General features: G+C 45.1%; 1 protein-coding gene across 3 annotated transcripts in view; it reads left to right on the top strand.

Annotated features, from left to right (window-relative positions):
* Positions 1-24,203, top strand: part of DNMBP (dynamin binding protein) — a 133,361-nt gene extending 109,158 nt beyond the window's left edge. For all 3 annotated transcript variants that reach the window (XM_039465267.2, XM_074382747.1, XM_039465268.2), the window contains 11 exons: positions 989-1,136; positions 2,344-2,361; positions 2,814-3,013; positions 4,985-5,115; positions 6,227-6,331; positions 11,586-11,714; positions 13,641-13,973; positions 14,662-14,841; positions 15,695-15,893; positions 19,820-20,361; positions 22,457-24,203. In XM_039465267.2, coding sequence (XP_039321201.2) covers positions 989-1,136; positions 2,344-2,361; positions 2,814-3,013; positions 4,985-5,115; positions 6,227-6,331; positions 11,586-11,714; positions 13,641-13,973; positions 14,662-14,841; positions 15,695-15,893; positions 19,820-20,361; positions 22,457-22,642 — 2,171 coding nt within the window. In that variant the 3' untranslated portion in view covers positions 22,643-24,203. The remainder of the gene's footprint in view (positions 1-988; positions 1,137-2,343; positions 2,362-2,813; positions 3,014-4,984; positions 5,116-6,226; positions 6,332-11,585; positions 11,715-13,640; positions 13,974-14,661; positions 14,842-15,694; positions 15,894-19,819; positions 20,362-22,456) is intronic.
* Positions 24,204-26,077: the final 1,874 nt, after the last annotated feature.

Here is a 26,077-nt window from a genome sequence, read left to right as displayed (position 1 = left end):
GAGATCGCGCCATTGCACTCCAGCCTGGGTAACAAGAGCGAAACTCCGTCTCAAAAAAAAAAAAAAAAAAAAAAAAAAAAAAAAAAAAAGAAAGTGAGAGGGACCCGGCGCAGTGGCTTATACCTATAATCCCAGCACTTAGGGAGGCCAAGGTGGGCAGATCACTTGAGGTCAGGAATTCAAGACCAGCCTGACCAACATGGTGAAACCCCATCTCTACTAAAAATACAAAAATTAGCTGGGCATGGTGGTGTGTGCCTGTAGTCCCAGCTACTCGGGAGGTTGAGGCACGAGAAGTGCTTGAACTGGGGAGGCGGAGGTTGCAGTGAGCTGACATGTGCCGTTGCACTCCAGCGTGGGAGGCAAGAGTGAGACTCCGTCTCAGGGGAAAAAAAAATAAAGTGAGAGGTCCTTATGGGGTTCTCATCACATCCCTATATGGAGAGTGCTCTTAGATACCCAAATCAGCCCGACTGCAAAGGGACTGGAGGCTGTTTCAGAAGCCAGTTTCACACGTGTGTGTGTGTGTGTGTGTGTTTTCTAAAACAAATACATGAGTCTGGGCAACATAGCAAAATCCCCTCTCTACCAAAAATACAGAAAATTAGCTGGGTGTGGTGGCATGCATTCGTGGTCCCAGCTCCCCAGGTGGCTAAGATGGGAGAGTCACCTGAGTCTGGGAGGTCAAGCCTACAGTGAGCTCACATTGTGCCACTGCACCCCAGCCTCGGTGACAGAGTGAGACCCTGTCTCAAAAAAATAAAAATGAATACATACATACATGGATGATATGGCTTTCTAAATTTTGCTTTAAATGATTACAACTTCAAGCTGTTAGATGGAAGTTTCTTACTATTTGATGGGTAGTCTATCATTTCTTATAATAGGTATGATTTAGCTGGTACTAAAGTTTGGCCATGTACCTTACATTTAGGATACTGAAAAGAAAGTTAACTAAAAACACTGTATGTTTGTGTATATTCCAAAGGACCTGTGTTTCTTGGTCACCGGGATGAGCTTGAGGGAACATACAAGGTTTACTGCCAGAATCATGATGAGGCCATTGCGCTGCTGGAAATCTACGAGAAGGATGAGAAGATCCAGAAGCATCTTCAGGACTCCTTGGCAGATCTGAAGTAGGAGTTTTGACCACTGAACTTCCATCACAGCTCTTCAGTTCTAAGTTATACCTGTGTATATGCCTAGACCTGATAAGATATCCATGATATATGTCACTTAAGTGGCCTCCTGCTTTTTTGTCCATGTGAATCACGTTTATCTATATATATGGAATATTATGTTAGAATTGGTCCAGATGAACAAAAGCATAGGTGAGAAGACTAAATACGGGTCTTTTTTGTTTTGAGACAGAGTCTTGCTCTGTCTCACAGGCCAGTGTGCAGTGGCACAGTTTCGGCTCACTGCAACCTCTGCCTTCTTGGTTCAAGTGATTCTCCTGGCATGGCATTCTCCAAATAGTTGGAATTATAGGTGTGTGCCACCATGCCTGGCTAATTTTTATTTTACTATTTTTTTTTGGAGACAGAGTCTTGCTCTGTCGCCCAGGCTGAAGTGCAGTGGTATGATCTTGGCTCACTGCAACCTCCACCTCCCAAGTTCAAGTGATTCTCCTCAGCCTCTTGAGTAGTTGGGATCACAGGCGTGCGACACCACGCCTGGCTAATTTTTGTATTTTTAGTAGAGATGGGATTTCACCATGTTGTTCAGGCCGGTCTCAAACGTCTGACCTCATGATCCACCCGCCTCAGCCTCCCAAAGTGCTAGGATTATAGGCATGAGCCACCACACCCGGCCTGCTGGGCTAATTTTTGTATTTGTAGTGGAGATGGGGTTTCGCCATGTTGGCCAGTCTGTTCTCGAACTCCTGACCCTGTGATCTGCCTGCCTCGGCCTCCCAGAGTGCTAGGATTACAGGCATAAGCCACCACGCCCAGCCTGCCTGGCTAATTTTTATATTTTTAGTGGAGATGGGGTTTCGCCCTATTGGTCTGGTTTTGAACTCCTGACCTCAAGTGATCTGCCCATCTCAGCCTCTCAAAGTGCTGGGATTATAGGTGTGAGCCAAGGCGCCCACCCAAGGTAGTCTTGACATCAGGTGAGATTGTCCTGGTCTTACGAAAGCAAGGTGTAAAGATACAATATGTGGATAAGTAGATCAAAGGGAAGTTACGGGCTTACTAACATTTTTTAGTAGACTAAATATGCTGCCATAGTTAGTCATAATTTTCTTTTTGTTTCACATGATTTATGTTCAGAGAAGAACATGAAACTCAGGATTCTCTAATAACTGTCTCTTTTCTTTTCATGTCCACTGCCTTATAGGAGCCTATACAATGAATGGTAAGTTCCATTGTGGCTTGATGTTTGTGCTCATTTCTTAGATGGATTTTTCCTAACCCTTTATTTTCTTCCTTTATAGACAAACCTAGAAGTAGGCTCACCTTGCTGTATTTTTTTTTTTTTTTTTTTTTTGTAGCAGTTATCCCCAAGTGAACACTTTGTCTGTTTATTGCTTATCTTCTCCTACCAGAGCAGGGACTTTGGGGATCACTGTTAAATCCCCAGCACCTAGAACAGTACCTGGTGTTTATTAGATGAATACACACTGAATGACTGAAATTGGAAGGTAGGGTAAAAGAACAGAGAGCTATATTTAGGAATAACAAATCCTGCCCATAGGCATATATTATTATTTAAAATTATTTTTTAAAAGATGGGGTCTCACTGTATTGCCCAGGCTGGGCACTATATTATTGATAGCTTGCTAAAGTCTTTTTTTCCATTTCTTACAGGGGATGCACAAATTATATTAACCTGGGCTCCTTCCTCATCAAACCTGTACAGAGGGTAATGCGTTACCCACTGTTGCTAATGGAGTTGCTGAATTCCACCCCAGAATCCCACCCAGATAAAGTGCCTTTAACCAATGCAGTCCTTGCGGTCAAGGAAATCAACGTTAACATTAATGAATATAAACGGCGAAAGGATCTGGGTAAGAACAGCATAACTGCTGAAAAGGAGGAATGCCCTTTGAGAATGTTTTTCTTCTCAAAACAGTTTATTACTTCACTAGAATTGGACAAGGCAGGTGCTGGCTATAATAGGGCTGTGATGAAGAAATGGTGGTAGAATTTGAGGGAAATGTTTTGGGGTTTGTTTTTTTTTGAGACAGGCTTACACTGTCGCCCAGGCTGGAGTGCAGTGGTGCAATCTCGGCTCACTGCAACCTCTGCTTCCCACGTTCAAGCAATTCTCCTGCCTCAGCCTCCAAAGTAGCTGAGATTACAGGCACCCAACCACCACGCCAAGCTAATTTTTTGTATTTTTTTAGTAGAGACGGGGTTTCACTATGTTGGTCAGGCTGGTCCCAAACTTCTGACCTTGTGATCTGCCCACCTTGGCCTCCCAAAGTGCTGGGGTTATAGGTGTGAGCCACTGTGCCCAGCTGGAAATGTGATATTATTATTTTTTGAGATGGAGTCTTACTCTTTCACTCAGGCTGGAGTGCAGTGGCACTGTCTCAGCTCACTGCAAACTCTGCCTCTCACGTTCAAGCATTTCTCCTTCAACCTTCTGAGTAGCTTGAACTACAGGCACGCGCCAACATGCCCAGCTAATTTTTGCATTTTTAGTAGAGACACGGTTTCACCATATTGGCCAGGCTGGTCTGGAACTCCTAACCTCAGGTGGTTCGCCTGCCTTGGCATCCCAGAGTGCTGTGATTACAGGTGTAAGCCACTGCACCTGGCCCAAAATGTGGTATTTATTAAAGGCAGAAGTAATAATAAAAGTACAACTATGGTATATTGGAAATAAGGCATCTGTAACAAAATGTATAGCAATAAGAACCTTTCCCAAGAGATATGAAGACAGTGGAGATTGGGTGATGGGAAATTTTATTCAGGCAGGGACAATTTCCTCCTCGACTCATTTAAGGAGCTACTCTGGAGTCCACGGATAGACTTGTTTTCTCTGTGTGTCTAATTGATGTCCTACAGCTTCTACTGAAGCTAGGACTTCTTGTCTTTTTAGAAAACCCCAATCTGCTTACCTTTCTGGTCCTATCGTCCCTGCCCAGTGACCTCTCCAGGTTGAGTCCTTCATTTTCCTTCCCAACACAGTCAGTTGCCCACCCACTCCTCCTTCATAACACTGAATACACTCATCGGGTCTCTTGAGGCCTTAACTTGAGCATTCAGTGAATATATATAGCACAGTGACTGTGCTGAGCTGATTTATTATTCATATCCTCAAGATATCTATAATACAGTATAATCTTTTTGTCTTTCCATTCTTCTCCACACTTTAAAGTTATCTCAAGTCATTCTCTGCCTTCTACTTCAACTGTGTCACCCTCATAAGGAAGGGATGTGGACTGCAGCTTCTAACGCTCTCTGATCGTCTAGCCCTTTCCCTTGGTTCCTGTCTCCTAATGAGATGTAGTCTCCAACTTCAACAACAAGTTATCCTTTTTTGCTGCCACCCATTATTCCCCTTGCTACCTTTCTACTTTTATCTCTACACTTTTCTGGCCTAATGTTTAACATGGTAATTAATCAAATTACTGCTGTATAGCATTTTACTATGGGAGACTGTTGGCTATCAGTATCTTATTTGCGTATGACACCATTTAAGATGGCCTTACAAGACAAGGCCACATTGCTTTCCACATTTTATTGAAGAAGAAATGAGACTCAAGGTAAAATGACTGATTTAAGGCCATACCTTGATTAAATGGCAGACCCAAGCATTGAACTCAAATTTCCTGAAGTTCTTTCCCTTATACCTCTGCTACTTTCTTCCTGTCTCTCTACTGTGCTTCAGATATCATGTCTGTCCATAAATCATCATTTGGATTAATATTTTGTTACAAGTTCATTGAAGACAAGCACTAGCTCCCATTTGTGGCTCATTTTGTGGTATTTCCATGCTGACAAAAGTGCTTTTCTGACTTACTCCTTAGTCCTCAAGTATCGTAAGGGTGATGAAGATAGTCTTATGGAGAAGATTTCCAAACTCAACATCCATTCCATCATCAAGAAATCCAACCGAGTTAGCAGTCACTTGAAGCATCTCACTGGCTTTGCTCCTCAGGTGAGACCCCCATCCTGGAAGGCTTAGCATATCTTTGACAGCGTTTCAGGGCTCCATGAGATAGCTTGCCTGGCATCAATTGGTGTGGTTCCCTTCCTCATACGTCCTCTGGTTTTGCGAGCTGGTGAAGACGGCCCTACAGCTGCCAGTTACAAAGGCAAAATAGAGGGTCAGATCAGTTGACATATAATAACTATTGTAGTTTTCACCATCTATAAGGGGCTTATTGACTTGGCAGGACAGAACTACAGTGGTAGACTTACTAAGCTAGCAGGAATTTAAGAGATCACCTAGCTGGATACGTGATGTTACAAAGAAGGAAACGTGAGATTGACTGTGTTGAAAAACAGTTTATCAACAATGCTGAAAGTTGACCTGAAGTCTCCAGACATCGTTCTGCTGTACTATATATACAAAGTACAATTAATGGAAAATATAAACCAGAAAATAGTCTGTTGCTAGGTTTTATACTTTGTTCTCCTGTTTTAGAAAAACAGGAGTTCGGTTACAGCAAGAGTCCTATTGGCCTGAGCCTTACAGGAAGGGAGCAGGCATGCCACAGGGAGGGAGAGGACCTGCCAGGCAGGGGACCCTCAGGAGGGACAGTCTTAGGATCAGCAGACATGGCAGTGCTGGAGTGAAGAGGGCAGCCTGGCCAGAGAGCAGAGGGCTTGCAAAGAAGGTTTAAAGGAGGGCCTGTGTGTATTTTGGAGTCTTTTGAAATCACATGCAGGTGTTCAAGAAAGCTACTTTTGGTAGGGCGCAGTAGCTCATACCTATAATCCCAGCACTTTGGTAGGCCGAGGTTGGTGGATCATCTGAGGTCAGGAGTTCAAGACTAGCCTGGCTAACATGGTGAAACCCTGTCTCTAGCTGGGTGTGGTGGCGCACACCTGTAATCTCAGCTACTCGAGAGGCTGAGGCAGGAGAATCGCTTAAACCAGGAGGTGGAGGTTGTAGTGAGCCGAGATCGCGCCGTTGCACTCCAGCTTGGGTGAAAGAGCGAAACTCCGTTTTTGTTTTTGTTTTTTAAAAAAATGCGACTTTTGCCAATAAGATAGATCAAAGGAGCATCCACATTTGCTAACAGCATTTGTTTATTTTTGAACAGATAAAAGATGAAGTATTTGAAGAAACAGAAAAGAACTTCCGAATGCAAGAAAGATTGATTAAGTCTTTTATCCGAGACCTGTCTCTCTACCTCCAGCACATCCGGGTGAGCATCAACATCACTCTAATCAGACTCATATACGATGTAATTCTGTCTCCTTTCCTGCTTACCGAGCATACTGTTTAATGAATGTGGAGTAATCCGGACTCAAATCACTATTATGGCCTTGCATACTTTTGTTGAGATGCCCGTAAGTTATTTAACAGTTAACAGCATTTAGATCAATACTGTCATATTCATTTCACAGAAGCCCAACTTTTTCCTCCCTCTCTTTGGTCTTCATCACCCTTCATCCCACACATACCTTATTTATTTTTGTTTACTTATTACAGTTCATTTTGTCAAAACCAGTTTGAAAATCAAATATTGAATACAAAACTAGGAAGCTGTAAACAGGAAACGTAGACAAGAGAAAGAAGAAGCAGTGAATAGGAGTAAGAGAATGTTCCTATGAGGTATGCTTTCTGATCACTCCAGCTCCCAATTTATTAATATTCAGTTGCTATAAGGCCTCTAAAGGTATTAGAGCCAGAAGTAGCTTTGAGATCCAGAGAAGCCAGGGAGATCAGGTGAGCCTAGGTCTTTGCTCGCCTCAAGCAGTGTTTCCTCCATGAGGGTGAGAACCAGGAGCAGCACGCTTTCTATTCTTGTCTCTAATTTCTCTATTGATTTAATATAAGATGCTGTGAGTGTACTCAATATTCCTGTCTCTCTGATCTTTTCTGTTTTAGAGACAGAGTCTCTCTCTCTCACCCAGACTGGAGTGCAGTAGCACCATCGTAGCTCAGTGCAGCCTCCAACTCCTGGACCCAAGTGATCCTCCCACCTCAGCCTCCTGAATAGCTGGGAACACAGGTGCACCCCACCATGCCTGGCTAACTTTTTTTTTCTTTTTACCTGTGCATGTCAAGGAAACCTGGCTGTATTTTTTTTTTTTCTCTTTTGAGACGGAGTTTCGCTCTTGTTACCCAGGCTGGAATGCAATGGCTCGATCTCAGCTCACTGCAACCTCCGCCTCCTGGGTTCAGGCAATTCTCCTGTCTCAGCCTCCTGAGTAGCTGGGATTACAGGCACGCACCACCATGCCCAGCTAATTTTTTGTATTTTTAGTAGAGACGGGGTTTCACCTTGTTGACCAGGACGGTCTTGATCTCTTGATCCACCCGCCCCGGCCTCCCAAAGTGCTGGGATTACAGGCTTGAGCCACCGCGCCCGGCGGCTAATTGTTTTAAGCAGAGATGAGGTCTTACTATGTTGCCCAGGCTGGTCTTAAACTGGCCTCCCAAAGTGCTGGGATTACAGGCATGAGCCACCATGTCCAGCCTGAACATCTGATCTTATAGAGGAATTTCCTTAAAAGGGATCCTTAACCTTTTAAAAAATATTTTTTTAAAACTAACTGGTATAAAATTTGAAGGTACCAAAAGGCTAAGTAAAAATAATTGTTCCTCCTATCCTGTCACCCGGTCATCTTCTGTAGAGGCAGTCACCACTCACCAGGTTCTTCCCTCCTGTCAGAGATGGTATAGGCATAGGTGGGAGATAAACTAGCATCTCGGGTTTCGCACTTGATTAAATCTCAGAAGTGATGTAGCCATACGCAGAGGGCCGTCATTCTTTACAGTTGCACAGTGTAGCATTCTGTGGACATGTCATAATACATTTAACTAATCTCTTATTGGCAGATATTTAAATCGTTTGTAGTTATGAAAGATTAGAACTAGTCATGCAAGGAATATCCTTGTAGGTACATCATTTTCTGATCTGTGTGAGTCTGAAGGCCAGTGTACTTCTGACCCAAATGGCAAATCACATGGCAGTATAAATCTTGTCAACTGTGGTTAGATGTCATAGATGCTGTAAAAGTGAAAAGTTCTACAGGCAATAGCACTTGCTAACTCAGTGTTATCAAAACCAGTGGGTTTTATCTTTGCCTGCAAGAGAGGGAAAAAAGATTTCAATGTAGTTTACGTTGGTATTTCTTATATTATGAATGGAGTTGAGGATATTTTCATATGTTTACATCATATTTTTCTGTGACTTACCTATATTCTAGCATCTTTATCAGTTTGTGGATCTCTGTATTTATTAGAGGAAATAGTCCTTTTTTCTGACATGGTTTGAAGTATCCTCCCCCAACCTCAGTTTGTTGACTTCTGAGTTTGTTCTCCATGGAAAAGGGTTTAAATGTGCATTATATGACCTCTTAGTTTTGTGTGATATGTAGAAACTTTGCTATTCCAACATTTAAAAATCTCCTGTTTTAGTACTTTTATCATTCCATTGTTTTTTTTGTTTTTTGTTTTGAGACGGAGTTTTGCTTTTGTTACCCAGGCTGTAGTGCAATGGCGTGATCTCGGCTCACCGCAACCTCCGCCTCCTGGGTTCAGGCAATTCTCCTGCCTCAGCCTTCTGAGTAGCTGGGATTACAGGCATGCACCACCATGCCCAGCTAATTTTTTGTATTTTTAGTAGAGACGGGGTTTCACCATGTTGACCAGGACAGTCTCGATCTCTTGACCTCGTGATCCACCTGCCTTGGCCTCCCACAGTGCTGGGATTACAAGCTTGAGCCACCGCGCCCGGCCCTCATTCCATCGTTTTAATATTAAATCCTTACTCTCTGTCTGTACTTTAGTAAATCAGGTTGAAGCAGGGATTCAACTTTATTTTTCCAGCTAGTTACCCAGTGGTCTATCATTTATTGAGTAATTTCCACTATTTTAAATAGCAGACTTCTTCCCTTGTGTTTTAAAAATGTAGTTAGGTAGGCCAGTTGCAGTGGCTCATGCCTATAATCCCAACACTTTGGGAGGCCAAGGGGGTTGGATCATGAGGTCAGGAGTTAGAGACCAGCCTGGCCAATATGGTGAAATCTCATCTCTACTGAAAAAGACAAAAATTAGCCAGGCATGATGGCACACTCCTGTAGTCCCAGATACTCCGGAGGCTGAGGCAGGAGAATCACTTGAACCCAGGAGGTGGAGGTTACAGTGAGCCAAGATTGCACCACTGCACTCCAGTCTGGGTGACAGAGTGAGACTCCATTTAAAAAAAAGAAAGGTAATTAGATAAAAATTAGTGTTTATAGAATTCTACAGAAGCACATTGGCTAAAAGTGAGAGATTTGACAAAAATATTGGGGCATGGTGCCACATACCTGTAGTCTCAGCTGCCCTGGAGGCTGAGGTGGGAGGATCACTCAAGCCCAGAAGTTGGAGGACAGGTTGGGCAACATGCAGGACCCTGTCTCAAAAACAGACAGGCAAGGCGTGGTAGCTCACGCCTGTAATCCCAGCACTTTGGGAGGCTGAGGCAGGCAGAGCACTTGAGGTTAGGAATTTAGCACTAGTCTTGCCAACATGTTGAAACCCCTAATGTTGTCTCTACTAAAAATACAAAAATTAGCCAGGCGTGGTGGCACACACCTGTAATCCCAGCTACTTGGAAGGCTGAGGCAGGAAAATCTCTTGAATCCAGCAGATGGAAGTTGCAGCGAGCCAAGATCATGGCATTACATTATAGCTTGGGTGAGAGCGAGAATCTGTCTCAAAAAAATAAAAAAACAAAACACACAATATTGGGGTGACTACTGAGTATGTTTGTCTTGCTGCTTCCTAGGACTTTCCCCTAATATCCTTCTCATTCTGATACCCCTCTACTGGCCATTTTCTCCCCAGGTTTCCTAAAGTGTGGCACTGTATACCTGAGCCCCCAACCCTTAAAAGGCTCACCTCCATAGCAGTGACTAATGATAGCATTTTGGGTTGGGATATGTGTAACGTTGAGAGCCATCTGATGGAAGGATCAGTTTGGTTCTGACTGCTGACAGAAATTGAGAGAAAATGTTGAACAGTTTTGTCATGCCACAAAATGAAAAGCCTGCCAAATAATAAAATTAGATAGATTGACTGACAGCAAGAAAACTAGCAAGAACATAAGCTGAGGGCCATTGACTGCATAATTTGGTATCTATGTTGGCATATGGGCTGATATTTGGGGACTTTCTACAGCATTCCTTTAAAAGAAAATAAGAGGACATCATGTTTCACATTAGATCTCCCACTTGATAGGAATTAGCAGCATTCCCTGGGTTAGCTTACTGATAAAACACTGGCACACAGATATACATATTAAGGACATAAAATAAAAGTATCAACCCAATGTATGAGACATGGATGGTTTTTGCTTAGGGACTTTGTTTGCCCTTGAAATAGACTAATGGAGTATTTAGTCTGTTTGGGTTATAGCTTGGCATTGTAGAGATGGGGTTTCACCATGTTGATGAGGCTGGTCTCAAAAGAAAGCCAGGAAAACCAACCTGGGTTTCAAACTCTCACTACCAGGAGGAGTTGACTGTGTGACAGTGGAGTCAGCAAACAAAAGAGACAAAAGTCTCTGCCTTTATGGAGGTTGCATTTTCACTAGGAGGGTGGGTGAAGGAGATCAGGACAGTAAGCAAGCATTAGTCAATTCTAGTGCATGTGAAGGGGTATTTTTCACAAAGAAAGAAAGGAAGGAGCACAGCAATAGATATGAGGAATAACAGAGTCAGATGGGAAACCAGATCATGATGATCAATAGGGTACCAGGGCAGTTGTCTTTGAGATGGTGACAGCATGAACCAAGACTTGAAGAAGGAGAGGTGATTGATTGGTTATTATCCCAACACTATAGGAATCGTCTTGGTTCTAATTTGATAATTTACTTCTTGGTAAATTAAGAAACCCTATTGGGGCTGGGTATGGTGGCTCACGCCTGTAATCCCAGCACTTTGGGAGGCAGAGGCAGACATATCACCTGAAGTTGGGAGTTTGAGACCAGCCTGCCCAACAGGGCAAAACCCCTGTCTCTACTAAAAATGCAAAAAGTTAGTGTGGTGATGGGCACCTGTAATCCCGGCTACTCGGAAGGCTGAGGCAGGAGAATCACTTGAACCCAGGAGGTGGAGATTGCAGTGAGTCAGGATCACGCCACTGCACTCCAGCCTGGACAACAAGAGTGAAACTCTGTCTCAAAAAAAGCCAAGAAAGGAAACCCTACTAAGGACATAGGTGAATGCTAAAGAGATGATAAAAGCTCTCACCAGTTTTTTAAGAATTAAAAGTCTTAGACTTTTCTCTGTGCCCCATTAGTCATAGTTTATGAAAATACGCTTATTTCAAATCTAAAATACCAAAGTAGTGAGAAATTTCAAATTACGGAACTCATTTTTCCCAGACTGCTATAGTGGGTGACGGATGACAAAGGCCGGCAAGTTCGGTCTGTTCTGACTTGTGTCTGTCCTAACTGGCTCCAGGAGTCGGCGTGCGTGAAGGTGGTAGCTGCCGTGAGCATGTGGGATGTGTGCATGGAGAGAGGACACCGAGACCTCGAGCAGTTTGAGAGGGTGCATCGCTACATCAGCGACCAGCTCTTCACTAATTTTGTAAGTAACCTTTTCTTCAAAAGTTGGCCCCCTTCCCGAGGTCAACTCAAATACATCAGTTCATGCAAAAGTCAGTTCCACAGACTCAGGCCCTGGGCACCAGACACATTAATCATCCTTTAGCTATATTTGTATTGGGGTTGGATATTCATGACATGACTTTCGGTTAGAAGAAAATGTAGGACCTATGTCTATACAAACAGGTTTTTAAAAAAAATAGCTTGTGATTTAGTTAGAGGACAGAGGAAGTCTAGGCAACTAGATTAACTCTGATCTAATAAAAACAACTAGCCGGATGCAGTGGTCATGCCTGTAATCCCAGCACTTTGGGAGGCCGAGGCGGGCAGATCACCTGAGGTCGGGAGTTTGAGACCAACCTGACCAACATGAAGAAACCACGTCTCTGTTAAAAATACAAAATTAGCCAGGCGTGGTGGCACATATCTGTAATCCCAGCTACTCAGGAGGCTGAGGCAGGAGAATCACTTGAACCCAGGAAGCAGAGGTTGCAGTGAGCCAAGATCGCACCACTGCACTCCAGCCTGGGCAACGAAAGTAAAACTGTCTCAAAAATAAATAAGAACAACCATAGGAGTGACAACTTGAAGAGGGGCCGGGTGAGTTGCTTACACCTGTAATCTTAGCACTTTGAGAGGTGGTAGCAGGCAGATCACTTGAGGTCAGGAGTTCAAGACCAGCCTGGCAAACATGGTGAAACCCCGTCACTACTAAAAATACAAAAAATAGCAGGGCACTGTGATGGGTGGGCCTGTAGTCCCAGCTACTCAGGAGGCTGAGGCCAGAGAATTGCTTGAACCCAGGAGGCAGAGGTTATAGTGAGCCTAGATCGCACCACTGCATTCCATCCTGGGAGACAGAGTGAGACTCCAGCTCCAGAAACCTTGAAAATGAATATTTAGGAACATAGTTAATATGTTACCAGAGATTTGAGATGGTAAAAACTGCTTTATGAAGAAAGTACTAAAGACCAAATTTCTTGAGAAATTCTAAATCCATATATGTCAGATTGTTTAATCTCTAGTGGAAGAAACTGAATGGGGTTTGATAGTTTCTTGGAATCTATGGGTGGCCTGAGGGTGAAAAAGACATGCCCACCTGGGGAGCTGACAGGTGTTCTAATTGTCCATTATTTTTAATAAGATGCTACTACACACCTGCTTATGTTCTTTATGTATTCATTGGCCTACCCTTAATATCTGTCCCCTAGAATTAAAGAGAAAAGTGTTTTTTTCTTTTTTCTTTTTTTTTTTTTTTTGAGATGAGAATCTCACTCTGTCACCCAGGCTGGAGTGCCGTGGTGTAATCTCGGCTCACTGCAACCTCCGCCTCCCAGGTTCAAGCAATTCTCCTGCCTCAGCCTCCAGAGTAGGAGACTACAGGCATGTGCCACAACACCTGGCTAATTTTTGTATTTTTAGTAGAGACTGGGTTTCACCAGACTGGTCTCGAACTTCTGAACTCAAGTGATCCGCCCATCTTGGCCTCTCAAAGTGCTGGGATTACAGGTGTGAGTCCCAGTTCCTGGCCAAGAGAAAAATTCTTTGGAAGATAAAAATGGGTATTATATGGTTATGATTAAAGGTTTGAGTATATAAAAGTTCCTCTATTCCAGATTTCTATAACAACTAAATCTGCAGTTAAACTTAAGCTATATAGACCTATACACATAATAAATGTTACCAGATAAACTATCACATCTGGTTTCTAATGCACACATCATATCAATGAGCAGCTTAGCATTTATCAACTCAGGGAGCTCAAGTGAGATTTGCATATTTTGCATACTCTTTGGTGTGGGAATTGTTGCAGTATCAAGTAAGAAGTCTTGTGGAGTATTTAAGTAGAGGCTAATCACAAATGTGGGATACTGTCCAACTGAGCAATGTGCCTTTCTCATCCCTACAGAAGGAGAGGACAGAGCGGCTTGTCATCTCCCCCTTAAATCAGTTACTGAGCATGTTTACAGGGCCCCATAAGCTGGTACAGAAACGCTTTGACAAGCTTCTGGACTTCTATAACTGTACAGAACGGGCAGAGAAGCTAAAGGACAAGAAGACCCTGGAGGAACTACAGTCGGCCCGGAACAACTACGAGGCCCTGAATGCGCAGCTGCTGGACGAGCTGCCCAAGTTCCACCAGTACGCCCACGGCCTCTTCACCAACTGCGTCCACGGCTATGCCGAAGCCCACCGTGACTTCGTGCACCAGGCTCTGGAGCAGTTAAAGCCACTGCTTTCAGTGAGTTTCTTATTCCTTCAGTGGGATAATCATCTATGGCCTTCACCTGGCATTTTTCTGGGGACAATGGTAGCATGGTTTGAAACATCTGAACTACATAAACTGAATGTGTCACTAGTTCAGTCCTTCAGGAATTTTTTTTTTTCTTGAGACAGAGTTGAGCTCTGTCGCCCAGGCTGGAGTGCAGTGGCATGATGTCAGCTCACCGCAACCTCTGCCTCCTGGGTTTAAGTGATGGTCTGCCTCAGCCTCCTGAGTGTTTTAGCATTGCTACTAAAAATACAAAAAAAAGTTTTGTATTTTTAGTAGCGATGGGGCTTCACTGTGTTGGCCAGGATGGTCTTGATCTCCTGACCTCGTAATCCACCCACCTTGGCCTCCCAAAGTGCTGGGGTTACAAGGATAAGCCACCGTGCCCAGCCAGGAATTCTTGATCCCTTGATGGTGCCATGAAGCCTGTGGCTTCTCTTTCCCTCTTGAGCAGTTTCCAGCAGAGTCAGCCAACCTGGCCCGCAGGCCGTGCCCCGGAGAGCTTTGAGTCTTGCATCAGGCTGCTGTGTCGGTAGCTCAGAGAGTGAGCTGCAGCTGAGCTTCAGCTTCCAGTGGTTCTAATGAGACTTTGTCAGTCCTGGGATCTTTCATCTGTGTTTCTTCTTTTCTCTATCTGGGCTCTCCCCACGGACTCCAGTTACTTAAAGTGGCCGGCAGGGAAGGAAACCTGATTGCCATCTTTCACGAAGAGCACAGCAAAGTTCTGCAGCAACTCCAGGTTTTCACCTTCTTCCCGGAGTCTCTTCCAGCCACCAAGAAACCGTTTGAGAGGAAAACCATTGACCGCCAGTCTGCTCGAAAGCCACTCCTGGGCCTGGTGAGTAGGGAACTGAGAGGAGCTGCCCAGCCTCAGGGTAACACACACCAGATTACGTGGGTTCACAGTCTAGAGGACTGCTGATATGTCTTTGCTTACAATATTTTTGCCCTATATATGATCCCGTGGACATTAATTTATATTACTTTAAAAAGGAGAATTGAATTATGATTTATTTTTTGAGACAGAGTCTTGCTCTGTAACCCAGGCTGGAGTGCAGTGGTGCCATCTCGGCTCACTGCAACCTCCACCTCCTGGGTTGGAGCGATTCTCCTGCCTCGGCCTCTGGAGTACCTGGGATTACAGGCATGCATCACCATGCCTGGCTAATTTTTGTATTTTTAGTAGAGACAGCGTTTTGCTATGCTTACCAGACTAGTCTTGAACTCCTGGTGTCAAGTGTGCTGGGACTACAGGTGTGAGCCACTGCACCCAGCCTGAATTTATCATTACCTTTATTTTTTCTTACGATTTACTTGCTTTCACAGATGGGGAACTCAAGATAGACGAACCTGAGAATTTCCCTAACAAAATATAAGACCTAATGTCACTTAGACATTTTGATTTTTTTTAAGTGGCATTTTGATTACAAGTTACAAGAAAACAAATGTAAGAATAGGTGTGTGTTAAATTTTCTTAACTATAGAGGCATCAAACATTGCCTAAGGGCTCATGATTTTTACCTAGCCGCATGGGCTGGCTTCATCACAAACACATCTGATGGGGGTGATGGGGCAGTGACTGACTGTTTCTGCCTCATTTCTGAGACTGACTGCATGTTGGGATTAAATATGGCTGCTGGGATAATGGCCATTGAGGGATTTTTGTTGATGTATCTCCTCTTGCCTTTCAGCCAAGTTACATGCTACAGTCAGAAGAACTCCGGGCCTCCCTCCTGGCCAGGTATCCCCCTGAAAAACTCTTCCAAGCAGAGCGGAACTTTAATGCTGCTCAAGATTTGGATGTCTCACTTTTGGAAGGTGACCTGGTGGGTGTGATTAAGAAAAAAGACCCTATGGGTAGTCAGAACCGCTGGCTGATTGACAATGGAGGTAAGAATCTTAAGCAGCAGGTGAATGTAACTATTTTTTTAAAAAAGAGTAGTTTTGGCTACATCCAAATCTTGACTAGGCCAGAAAAAAAAGTGGCTTTGATTAAGGGGAAAAGTAACCTTAACCTTCTCTAGAGAGCGAAGATCATTACTGAAACAAAACCTGTTTTTGTTTTGACAAATTCCAGAGACAGCCGTTGCTTATCTCGCAAGCTCTTTCCATATCTTACAGCACTTGCAGGCAGGAAGTCCTGCCGCACGGAATCCTGTTCCTTCTGAGCCTGTTCCCAGTATGCCACAAAATAAGCTGCCCTCTTCCAGTCTTGCTCTGTCACCCAGGCTGGAGTGCAGTGGCACAATCATAACCTACTGTAACCTGAAACTCCAGGGTTCAAGGGATCCTCCTGCCTTAGTTGGGACTAGAGATGTATCATCATGCCCTGCTAATTTTTTAATTCTTTTGTAGCTAAGAGGCCTTGCCTTGTTCTCCAGGCTGGTCTCTAATTTCTAGGCTCAAGCCATCCTCCTGCCTTGACCTCCCAATTTCTGTGAATTTGTCTTGTGGGATTTCATTTGCTTTTTTCTCCCTGTAACAGTTTACCTCATGACTATTTAGGGAATTACTTTAAAAACAGCTCACAGTTTTTTTGGAGGGGGAGTGATTTATAAAATTTAAATAAGTGTACAAGGGGTAACACTGACCTGTAATCCCTTTTTCCACAATTCCAAAATCCAAATAGCTCTAAAACACAAGGATTTTTTTTCAGAACACTTTTGCCAAAACCTGAACGAAAGTGATGTGTGACTATAACTGTAACTTACCCCTTTTGGTGTAGTCATGTGTGTATATTTTACATTTTTATTATTTTTTGAGACAGGATCTAGCACTGTCACCCAGGCTAGAGGGCAGTGGCACGATCTCAGCTCACTGCAACCTCCGCCCTACAGGCTCAAGCAATTCTCCTGCCTCAGCCTTGCAAGTAGCATACGCTACCACACCAGGCTAATTGTACAGATGGGGTTTCACCATGTTGGCCAGGCTGGTCTCCAACTCTTGACTTCAGGTGATCCACCCACCTTGACCTCCCCAAGTGCCAGGATTACAGGCATGAGCCATAGTGTCTGGTCTTTTTTTTTAAATGCTTGATTGCAATCTGATTCAGCCAAGAGGTTGGTCACATCATGGATACATAAGTACAGCTCCAACATAAATGACACAACTTCAGAACTTTCCCATTTGCAATGATGTGAGATACTTAAGGCTTTATTTTGTTTATAACTGACACATACTTGTTCATATCTATGCAATATGGTGTGATAATTTTTTTTTTTTTGCAACAGGGTCTAGCTTTGTCACCCAGGCTGGATTGCAGTGATGCGATCTTGGCTCACTGTAGCCTCCACCTCCCAGGCTCAAGCAATCCTCCCGCCTTTCTCCTGCATAGCTGGGACCAGAGGCACGCACCACCGTGCCCAGATAATTTTATTTATTTCTTTATTTATAGTAGGGACAGTCTCCCTGTGTTGCCCAGGCTATAAGCTTGTTATTTCTCTTTTTATTTTTGAGACGGAGTCTCACTCTGTCACCAGGTTGGAGTGCAGTGATACAATCTCGGCTCACTGCAACCTCCACCTCCCAGGCTCAAGCGATTCTCCTGCCTCAGCTTCCTGAGTAGCTGGGACTACAGGTGCGTGCCACTGTGCCCGGCTAATTTTTGTATTTTTAGTAGAGATGGGGTTTCACCGTGTTGGCCAGGATGGTCTTGATCTCCTGGCTTTGTGATCTGCCTGCCTCGGCCTCCCAAAGTGCAGGGATTACAGGCATGAGCCACCGTGCCGACTAAGCTTGTCATTTCTTTATGGTGGGAATATTTAGAATCCTCGCTTCTAGCCGTCTTAAAATATACATTATTAACTATAGTCACCTTATTGTGCAATAGGACACCAAAGCTTATTTCTCCTAATTTTGCACCTGTTGAACAACCTCTCCCTATTCTTACCTGCCCCATAGCCAGACCTCCCTTTCCACCACCACAGCCTCTGGTAACTAGCATTCTACTCCCAACTTCTATGAGATTATATGGTATTTGTGTTTCTGTGCCTGGCCCATTTCACTTAACATACTATCCTCCAGGTTCAACCATGTGGCTGTAAATGACAGGATCTCATTCTGAATATTATTAACAGAATTAATTATGGGGTGCCGACTCTGCTGGGGGTTTTACAAAATATGTAATACAGTACTTGACTACCTTCCCAGAATTAAAAGAATCTGAATTCCAAAACATGTCTGGCCCTAAGCATTTTAGATAGGAATTGTGGTCCCATGCAATAGACATCTATGTACTCACCACCCAGAACTGAAAAATGTCACACTTCTTGGTTCTTTAAAAGCATCTTGTGAATTTTTTCTCCCCACTTCTACTTATCCAGAACAAGATATTAGAAGTGGGAAAGGAAGGACAGAGGATGGAGCCTATTAGGGTGACATCAGGTGACAGCTGCTGATGGGGTCAGAGACAGATGGACACCTGTAAAGGTCCAGGCTGTTGAAGAAAGTGCTCCATTCTTTGGTTTTTATCCACTCAAACTTGAGAAGTAGTAGCAAGAAGCCCACAGTATTCAGATCAGCTGTTCAACCCTCTCCCCTTCTGGTGTCCCCAGGGCTCTTCCCCATTCATACAGCACATGTCTGTGGAGGGTCTGCTGTGTGTGTCTTTTCAAGTACAAGAAATGCATCAAAGATTGAGTGATGGCCCTTGTTCTCACACATGCTACATACTCTGGGTCTGTGCCTTGACACTGTTATGAAAACTTGTCATGTGAATCCTCACACAATCCCTAATTTATGTTTAAGTTTTAGCTGAAAGCCCCCTTGCTCATCATGTTGGGCAATTTGTAAACATGAACATGTGCAGTACATGTTACATGTATGTTCTAACATAAACTGCTTCCTACGTTAGAACATCCTCCCAGTATATCCAGACTCCCAGAGCAAAGGATTCAAGTGTCCTGGAGGGAAAGCGGGCAGGGAGGCCTATGGAGGGGTTTCTTGAGCTGGGATTTTTTTTGAGATGGAGTTTCATTCTTGGTGCCCCGGTTGGAGTGTAATGGTATGGTCTCAACTCACTGCAACCTCCAGCTCCTGGGTTCAAGCAACTCTCCTGTCACAGCCTCCCAAGTAGCTGGGATTACAGGTGCCTACCACTATGCCTGGCTTTTTTTTTTTTTTTTTTTTTTAAGTAGAGATGGGGTTTCACCATGTTGGCCAAGCTGGCCTTGAACTCCTGACCTTCGGTGATCCACCCACCACAGCCTCCCAAAGTGCTGAGGATTACAGACATGAGCCTGCATCTGATCTTTTAATAGAGATGGGGTCTCACTGTGTTGACCAGGGAACTGGACTCAAGATCCTCCCATCTCAGCTTCCCAAAGAGCTGGAATTACAGCCTCTGCACCCAGCTGAGGCTGATTCTTAACTCTTGTCCATGCTTGGTATATTTGCACATAGGCTTAGTGAAGTCTTCCTCTTAGGAATGATCTAGGTGTCCTATGACATTCTCTTCCCATGCCCATTCCCATACATATGGTTGTTTTCATTATCGTCGTCTTGGCTGGCCGCAGGCCTCCTGGGCACGTGTCTGCTGCGAGGTTATGCCATGAACGAACCGGTAGGCAGCTGCAGCTCTTCATCTTTTCCTACACACATCACATCCTGGGACTGAGTATTCCAAGATGCTTTGGCACTAGGCATCTTTTTTTGTGTGTCTCACTATTGGCCTGGCTTTTAAGTTTTTGTTTTACTCTCTTCATTTTACAGATGAATGACCTAGCTTTTAGACCAGTTTTTCTCTTGCTTCCCTGCTCCCTCCGTCTGCCCATCCTTCTGCTAAGAGTTCTTGTTTATATTTCCTGTTTTCTTTTTAGTCACCAAAGGCTTTGTGTACAGCTCCTTCCTAAAGCCCTACAATCCTCGCCGCAGCCACTCCGATGCCTCCGTGGGCAGCCACTCCTCCACAGAGTCTGAACACGGCAGCTCCTCCCCCAGGTTCCCACGCCAGAACAGCGGCAGCAGCCTGACCTTCAACCCCAGCAGCATGACTGTGTCCTTTACCTCAGGTGCTTGCCCGAGGCAGCCTCAAGATGCATCTCTACTGAAGGAATGTGACCAAGGGACTCTCGGTGCATCCCTGAATCTGGGTACTTCAGAGAGTGGTCCTTCCAGATGCCCTTCAGACCCAGACTCTACTTCCCAGCCAAGGTCAGGGGACTCTGCAGATGTAGCTAGAGATGTAAACCAACCCACTGCCACCCCGAGGAGCCACCGGAACTTCAGGCATCCAGAAACGGTTGGTGTACCAGGACGAAATGGGCAAGGTCAAGACCTCATAAAAGGAGGTGCAAGAGCAGCCCAGGCTCCTGAAGACAGAAGTCCAGAGCCAGAAAGCAGTGATGCAGAGGGCAACCAGGTGAGTGCACGCCCGGCCTGCCACCGTGACCCACGTGGCAGCAGACGTGTTGTGGGTACAGGCAGGGGTGAGGCAGAAGTGGCTTGCCCGAGGCCTAGGGTGACCTGAGATGAGCTCGCAGCACAAGGAATTTCAAGGAATCTCTGACAGCAGAGCCTCTGCGCACCCTTCCTGGCTAACACTTTACAGGCTATTCCTGGACCCCTTTGTGTTGCTGGGCCTTTAAAAGGTGCCGTAATGAAAACTGTTACTCTTCCAGTTCACTAATTCTTCAATTGTATAACATCTGTTTACTCCACCTGTTTGGTTTTTGATTCAAGTAACTATTTTTATTTCTGGAATTTAGAAATGAAATTCTGCCCATTTCAGTTTTTCTTTTTGTGATGGACTCTGTTGCCTAGGCTGGAGTGCAGTGACAAGATCTCAGCTCACTGTAACCTCAGCCTCTTGAGGAGCTGGGATTTCAGGTATGCATCAACACATCGGGCTAATTTTTATATTTTCAGTAGAGACAGGGGCTTTATCATGTTGGCCGGGCCAGTCTTGAACTGCTGGCCTCAAAAGTGATCTGCCCACCTTGGCCTCCCAAAGCCCTGGGATTGCAGGTGTGAGCCACCATGCCCAGCCCCAGAGTTTTTCCTGTTCTCTTTGTAATGGCCTGGTCCTGTTTATAAATTTGTAGTCTTTGTATCTTGAACATTTGGGTTTTTTTGTTTTTTGTGTTTTTTTTATTTTTGTTTTTGAGACGTAGTCTTGCTCTCTGTCACCCAGGGACAGACTACCTTGGCTCACTGTAACCTCTGCCTCCCAGGTTCAAGAAATTCTCCTGAGTGGCCAGGCATGTAATCCCAGCTGTAATCCCAGCACTTTGGGAGGCCGAGGCAGGAGGATCACAAGGTCAGGTTATGGAGACCATCCTGGCCAATGTGGTGAAACCCCATCTCTACTAAAATACAAAAAAATTAGCCGAGTGTGGTGGCATGCGCCTGTAGTCCCAGCTACTAAGGAGGCTGAGGCAGGAGAATCACTTGAACCTGCGAGGAGGTGGTTGCAGTGAGCTGAGATCACGCTACTGCACTTCAGCCTGGCAACAGAGTAAGACTCCGTCTGGGGGAAAAAAAAAAAAAATTCTCCTGCATCAACCTCCCTAGTAGCTGAGACTATTTAGTAGAGACGGTGTTTCACCATGTTGACCAGGATGGTCTCGATCTCTTGACCTTGTGATCCACCTGCCTCAGCCTCCCAAAGTGCTGGGATTACAGGCGTGAGCCACCATGCCTGGCTATCTCCTACCCTTTAAAGCAACTCTGAAAGATTGAAAAGGTGTGAATTTTTTTTTTTTTTTCAGACGGATTTTGCTCTTGTTGCCCAGGCTAGAGTGCAATGCGGTAATGTCAGCTCACTACAACCTCTGCCTTGAAGGTTCAAGTAATTCTCCTGCCTCAGCCTCCAGAGTAGCTGGGATCACAAGCATGCACCACCACATCTGGCTAATTTTGTGTTTTTAGTAGAGATGGGGTTTCTCCATGTTGGTCAGGCTGGTCTTGAACTCCCGACCTCAGGTGATCCACCCACCTCAGCCTCCCAAAGTGCTGGGATTATAGGTGTGAGCCACCGCACCTGGCTGATTATTAAAATAAAAAAAATTTTCAAAAAAAAGAGTCTTGTTCTGTTGCTCAGGCTGGAATGCAATAGTGCAGTCTTGGCTCACTGCAACCTCTGCCTCCTGGGTTCAGGCAATTCTCCTTCCTCAGCTCCCAGAGGGGCCAAGAATCACAGGTACTCGTCACCAAGCCCAGCTGTTTTTGGTATAAATGGGGTTTTACCATGTTGGCCATCTGATCTGCCCACCTTCACCTCCCAAATTGATGTTTTCTTTAAATCATCCTTATTATGGTAGCCATCATCCATATGTACCTATTTAACGTTCGTTAAGATGAAAAATTGAGTTCTTCTGTCTCATTAGCTGTATTTCAGGGGCTTAGTAGCCACATGTGGGCATGTGGATGTGGGACCCTACCCTTCACTGCATGAAGTTCTCTTGGATGGCTTTGCTCCCAGCAATTTCCCATTTTTCTCTCGCCCTCTCATACAGGTCTATTTTGCTGTCTACACCTTCAAGGCACGAAACCCAAATGAGCTGAGCGTTTCAGCCAATCAGAAACTCAAGATCCTCGAGTTTAAAGATGTTACAGGAAATACAGAGTGGTGGTTAGCTGAGGTTAACGGGAAGAAGGGCTACGTTCCATCCAATTATATCCGCAAAACCGAGTACACCTGAGCCCGTGCTGCCCGCCACCCAGCCTTGCTGCTTTCAGTCTGCCGAGGGTTCTGGCGGCCCATCAAGAGGGCAGCTGCTCCTGAGACACAGGCCCTGTCCGCGTTGCTTAACTGTGGCATGGTGGAGCACACCACGGATCTTGTTCTCCTCGATTGGGTTGTTAACCTTGATGCTCACTAGAATCTCTAGAATTTGAAATGGACCCTGGGGCTTTGCAGATGACTTAGTGACCATGAGAAGAGAGACAAGTCTTGGAGCTGGCCTTTGGAAAGAAGAAACTTGCAAGCAGAAGCCCAGTGACCTGTGTATGCAGGAAGCTGTGCTCTAGCAATAGACAATGTTGGCATTGGTTATGCTGTACTGAGTTTGGGGTGGCCCCATGTTCTATGCTCAGACACCAACTCAGATGAAGAGAAGAATGGCTCTGGGCACCCCACGAGGTAGTGCTTGCACACGGCCAGGAGTTTGTTGGGATTGAACCAAACTTAGCGCTTCAAAGCTCCTGGGACACTTCCAGTGCCCAGCACACATTCTCATATACATGCTCCCCCTAATTTCAACACTACCTTCTGTAACATTGTTTCTTTTACTCTCTTCCCAGATTGGTTATGCAAAATTCAACTGCCTTCTACTTTTAGAAGTGTTTAGGGTCTTTATTTTCTGTTGACCCTTCATCTGAAAGATTTTCTTCCCTCGTTAGATACAATCACTGACACTTTTTGAGATGGGGTCTTGCTATGTTGCCCAGGCTGGTCTTGAACTCCTGGGCTCAAGCAACCCTTGTGCCTCCACCTCCCTGCTGGGATTACAGGCATGAGCCATCACACCCCAGCCTCAGTGACACCTTTCTGATGGTCATCTTTTCTTTACATAGTCTGTGTGTAATATCTGGTGGCCCCCTGCCCTGGCCTCAATAACCAATAGATTTTCCTAGAAGAACAGTATGAGAGCTCCAGCCATTCCATTAAAAGTATTACTTCTGCCTCGAGCTGAAACCAGTTGAGCCTAGTGGAAAACTGGATGTCTTTCTCCTTCATCCAAGCACCCTATGACTGTTTAGTTAGGTCTGTAGATGCAGACAGCGGAACACAAGTGACTTATTTGAATTGGGATAAGGTGTTCCAGAAGTAGCTTACCCTAGACTTGGAAATGAGATTTTCTTTTTCACCACTAACTCCTATGCTTCAGAGATGACATTCAAAGCCAGATTCCCAAGTGCCTGATCATACCTCCCAGTCTCAGGAAGATATTTGCTACCCCTTAGACCAAGAATCTTAAGATCTTCCCCAGCTATGAAGCCTATCTTGGAATGGGAAACCATGAGTTTTGTCTTTTCAAAGAAAGGAAAGAAAGAATAGCCCTACAGCCCCCGCCCCTCCAAGTGCACATTTAGCCTTAAATCCTGGGAGTCTGGGGAGACACCATGGAGTCCTTAAATCCACAGTGTCTCTGCTGGTCATGGTCAGAAGGCAGTAATGCGAGTCCTTTTGTGAAGAGTATTTCTACTTAGAAGTGTTTATATTTAAGTAGTTCTTTTATAAATAAAAGCATTTCTAGTGGCCATGGATGTTTTCTTGTCTTCTCTCCATGTTTAAGCTGAAAGATTCTCCTGGGCTTCTGGGGATGCCTTCTTGACAATGAGTGATGCCCAGATTCTGGGAGAATGGGAGAGTTAACTGAAGAAATCCAGGTCCAAAGTCATTTTTTCAAATATGTCAATAGAATCTGTATATACTCAGGCTGGGTGCTGTGGCTCACACCTGTAATCCCAGCACTTTGGAAGGCCAAGGCAGGTGGATCACTTGAGGCCAAGAGTTTGAGACCAGCCTGGCCAACATGTCTCTACTGAAAATACAAAAATTAGCCTCGCGTGGTGCTGCACACCTATAGTCCTGGCTGCTTGAATCTGGTGGCAGAGGTTGCAGTGAACCAAAGATCACACCACTGCACTCCAGTCTGGGCGGCAGCAAGACCCTGTCTCTAGAAAAAAAATTTTTTTTTAATCTGTGTACTCAAGATGTCCATGCTGCAGGTGATCACCTCTACTTTCAGCCACCTTGGCCTGTGAAATTCTAGCAGAACAGAAGAGCTAGGATCTCTAAGGGACAAGTATTTCCCGGATCGTGCAGTTGTGGCCACTGATACATGGGATTATCTAACAAGGTCACAGAGTAGCCGCTCAGGCAGTTGGGGGCAGGGAAGGGAATGGCAGGGCTAGTGGCAGAGATGGGATTGAAGACAGAATGGCGGGTGACAGTGAAGTAATCACCCAGTGTTGTTGAGGAATAGCCACAGTTGAATGGGTCGGCTGCAAGAAAGCAGCTTACAAGTCATCTGGGCCACTCTTCCATTTGCTGGACTAGGAAAATGGGGTCCAGAGACATTCTGACTTGCCTGAGTTATACGTCAAGTTTTTTTTTGTTGTTGTTGTTGTTTTTGAGACGGAGTTTCGCTCTTGTTACCCAGGCTGGAGTGCAATGGCATAATCTCGGCTCACCGCAACCTCCGCCGCCTGGGTTCAGGCAATTCTCCTGCCTCAGCCTTCCGAGTAGCTTGGATTACAGGCGTGCGCCACCATGCCCAGCTAATTTTTGTATTTTTAGTAGAGACAGGGTTTCACCATGTTGACCAGGATGGTCTCGATCTCGTGACCTCGTGATCCACCCGCCTCGGCCTCCCAAAGTGCTGGGATTACAGGCGTGAGCCACCGCGCCCGGCCATACGTCAAGTTTTTGAGGGGTTGTCAATTGACACTCGGGCTCAAGCTAAGTCTTTCTGTATACCTTGTTCTGGAGCCAGACTGTCTGGCTTCAGACTTTGAACAGCTTTGTGATGTTGGCAACTTAACTGACCTTTGCCTCGGTTCCCTGGTTCGGATAGAGATAGTAATAGCAGTGAGGATTCGCTGAGTTACTACATGCAGTGTACTGTAACAGGACAGCTGCAAGATGCTGGAATAGCACTTTCAGTGCTTGTCCTCCCAGAGAAACATCTTAAACAACTATCCATGCATGAAAATACCCTAAGAGCTAAGAAAGCCATGTGAGATGACAGCATCTGGGTGTAGCACACAAATATTAATAAGATAGATTGGAGAGGGCAGGGAAGACATGTTCACGTGACCTGTGGTGACCCCTCCCTCAGCCACAGGCAGCACAGCACACATCAAAACACCCTCTGCATTGGGGGAAGAGAGGGAAGCGAGTCCCAGATTCAACCATGGACCTCAGCACCACCCCCAGTAAAACCCAGTGCCCAGCAGGCCCTCACAACCCTAGAATCTAGGCTGGTAGCTGTGCGCTGAGCCCCCAGGCCTGCCTGCAGCATAGAAGGGTCACAGAGGAATGTCTGAGACCACCAAGGACACTCATGTTACTCATCTTTGCTCAAGACCACACACCTACCCACTCTTGCTAGAGGAGTAGTAAAGGCCTA

This window comes from Saimiri boliviensis, chromosome 12, assembly GCF_048565385.1.
Source record: "Saimiri boliviensis isolate mSaiBol1 chromosome 12, mSaiBol1.pri, whole genome shotgun sequence".
Taxonomy (NCBI): Eukaryota; Metazoa; Chordata; class Mammalia; order Primates; family Cebidae; genus Saimiri; species Saimiri boliviensis.
Note: the sequence above shows the minus strand (reverse complement) of the source record. Positions and strands in the feature narration are given on the sequence as shown.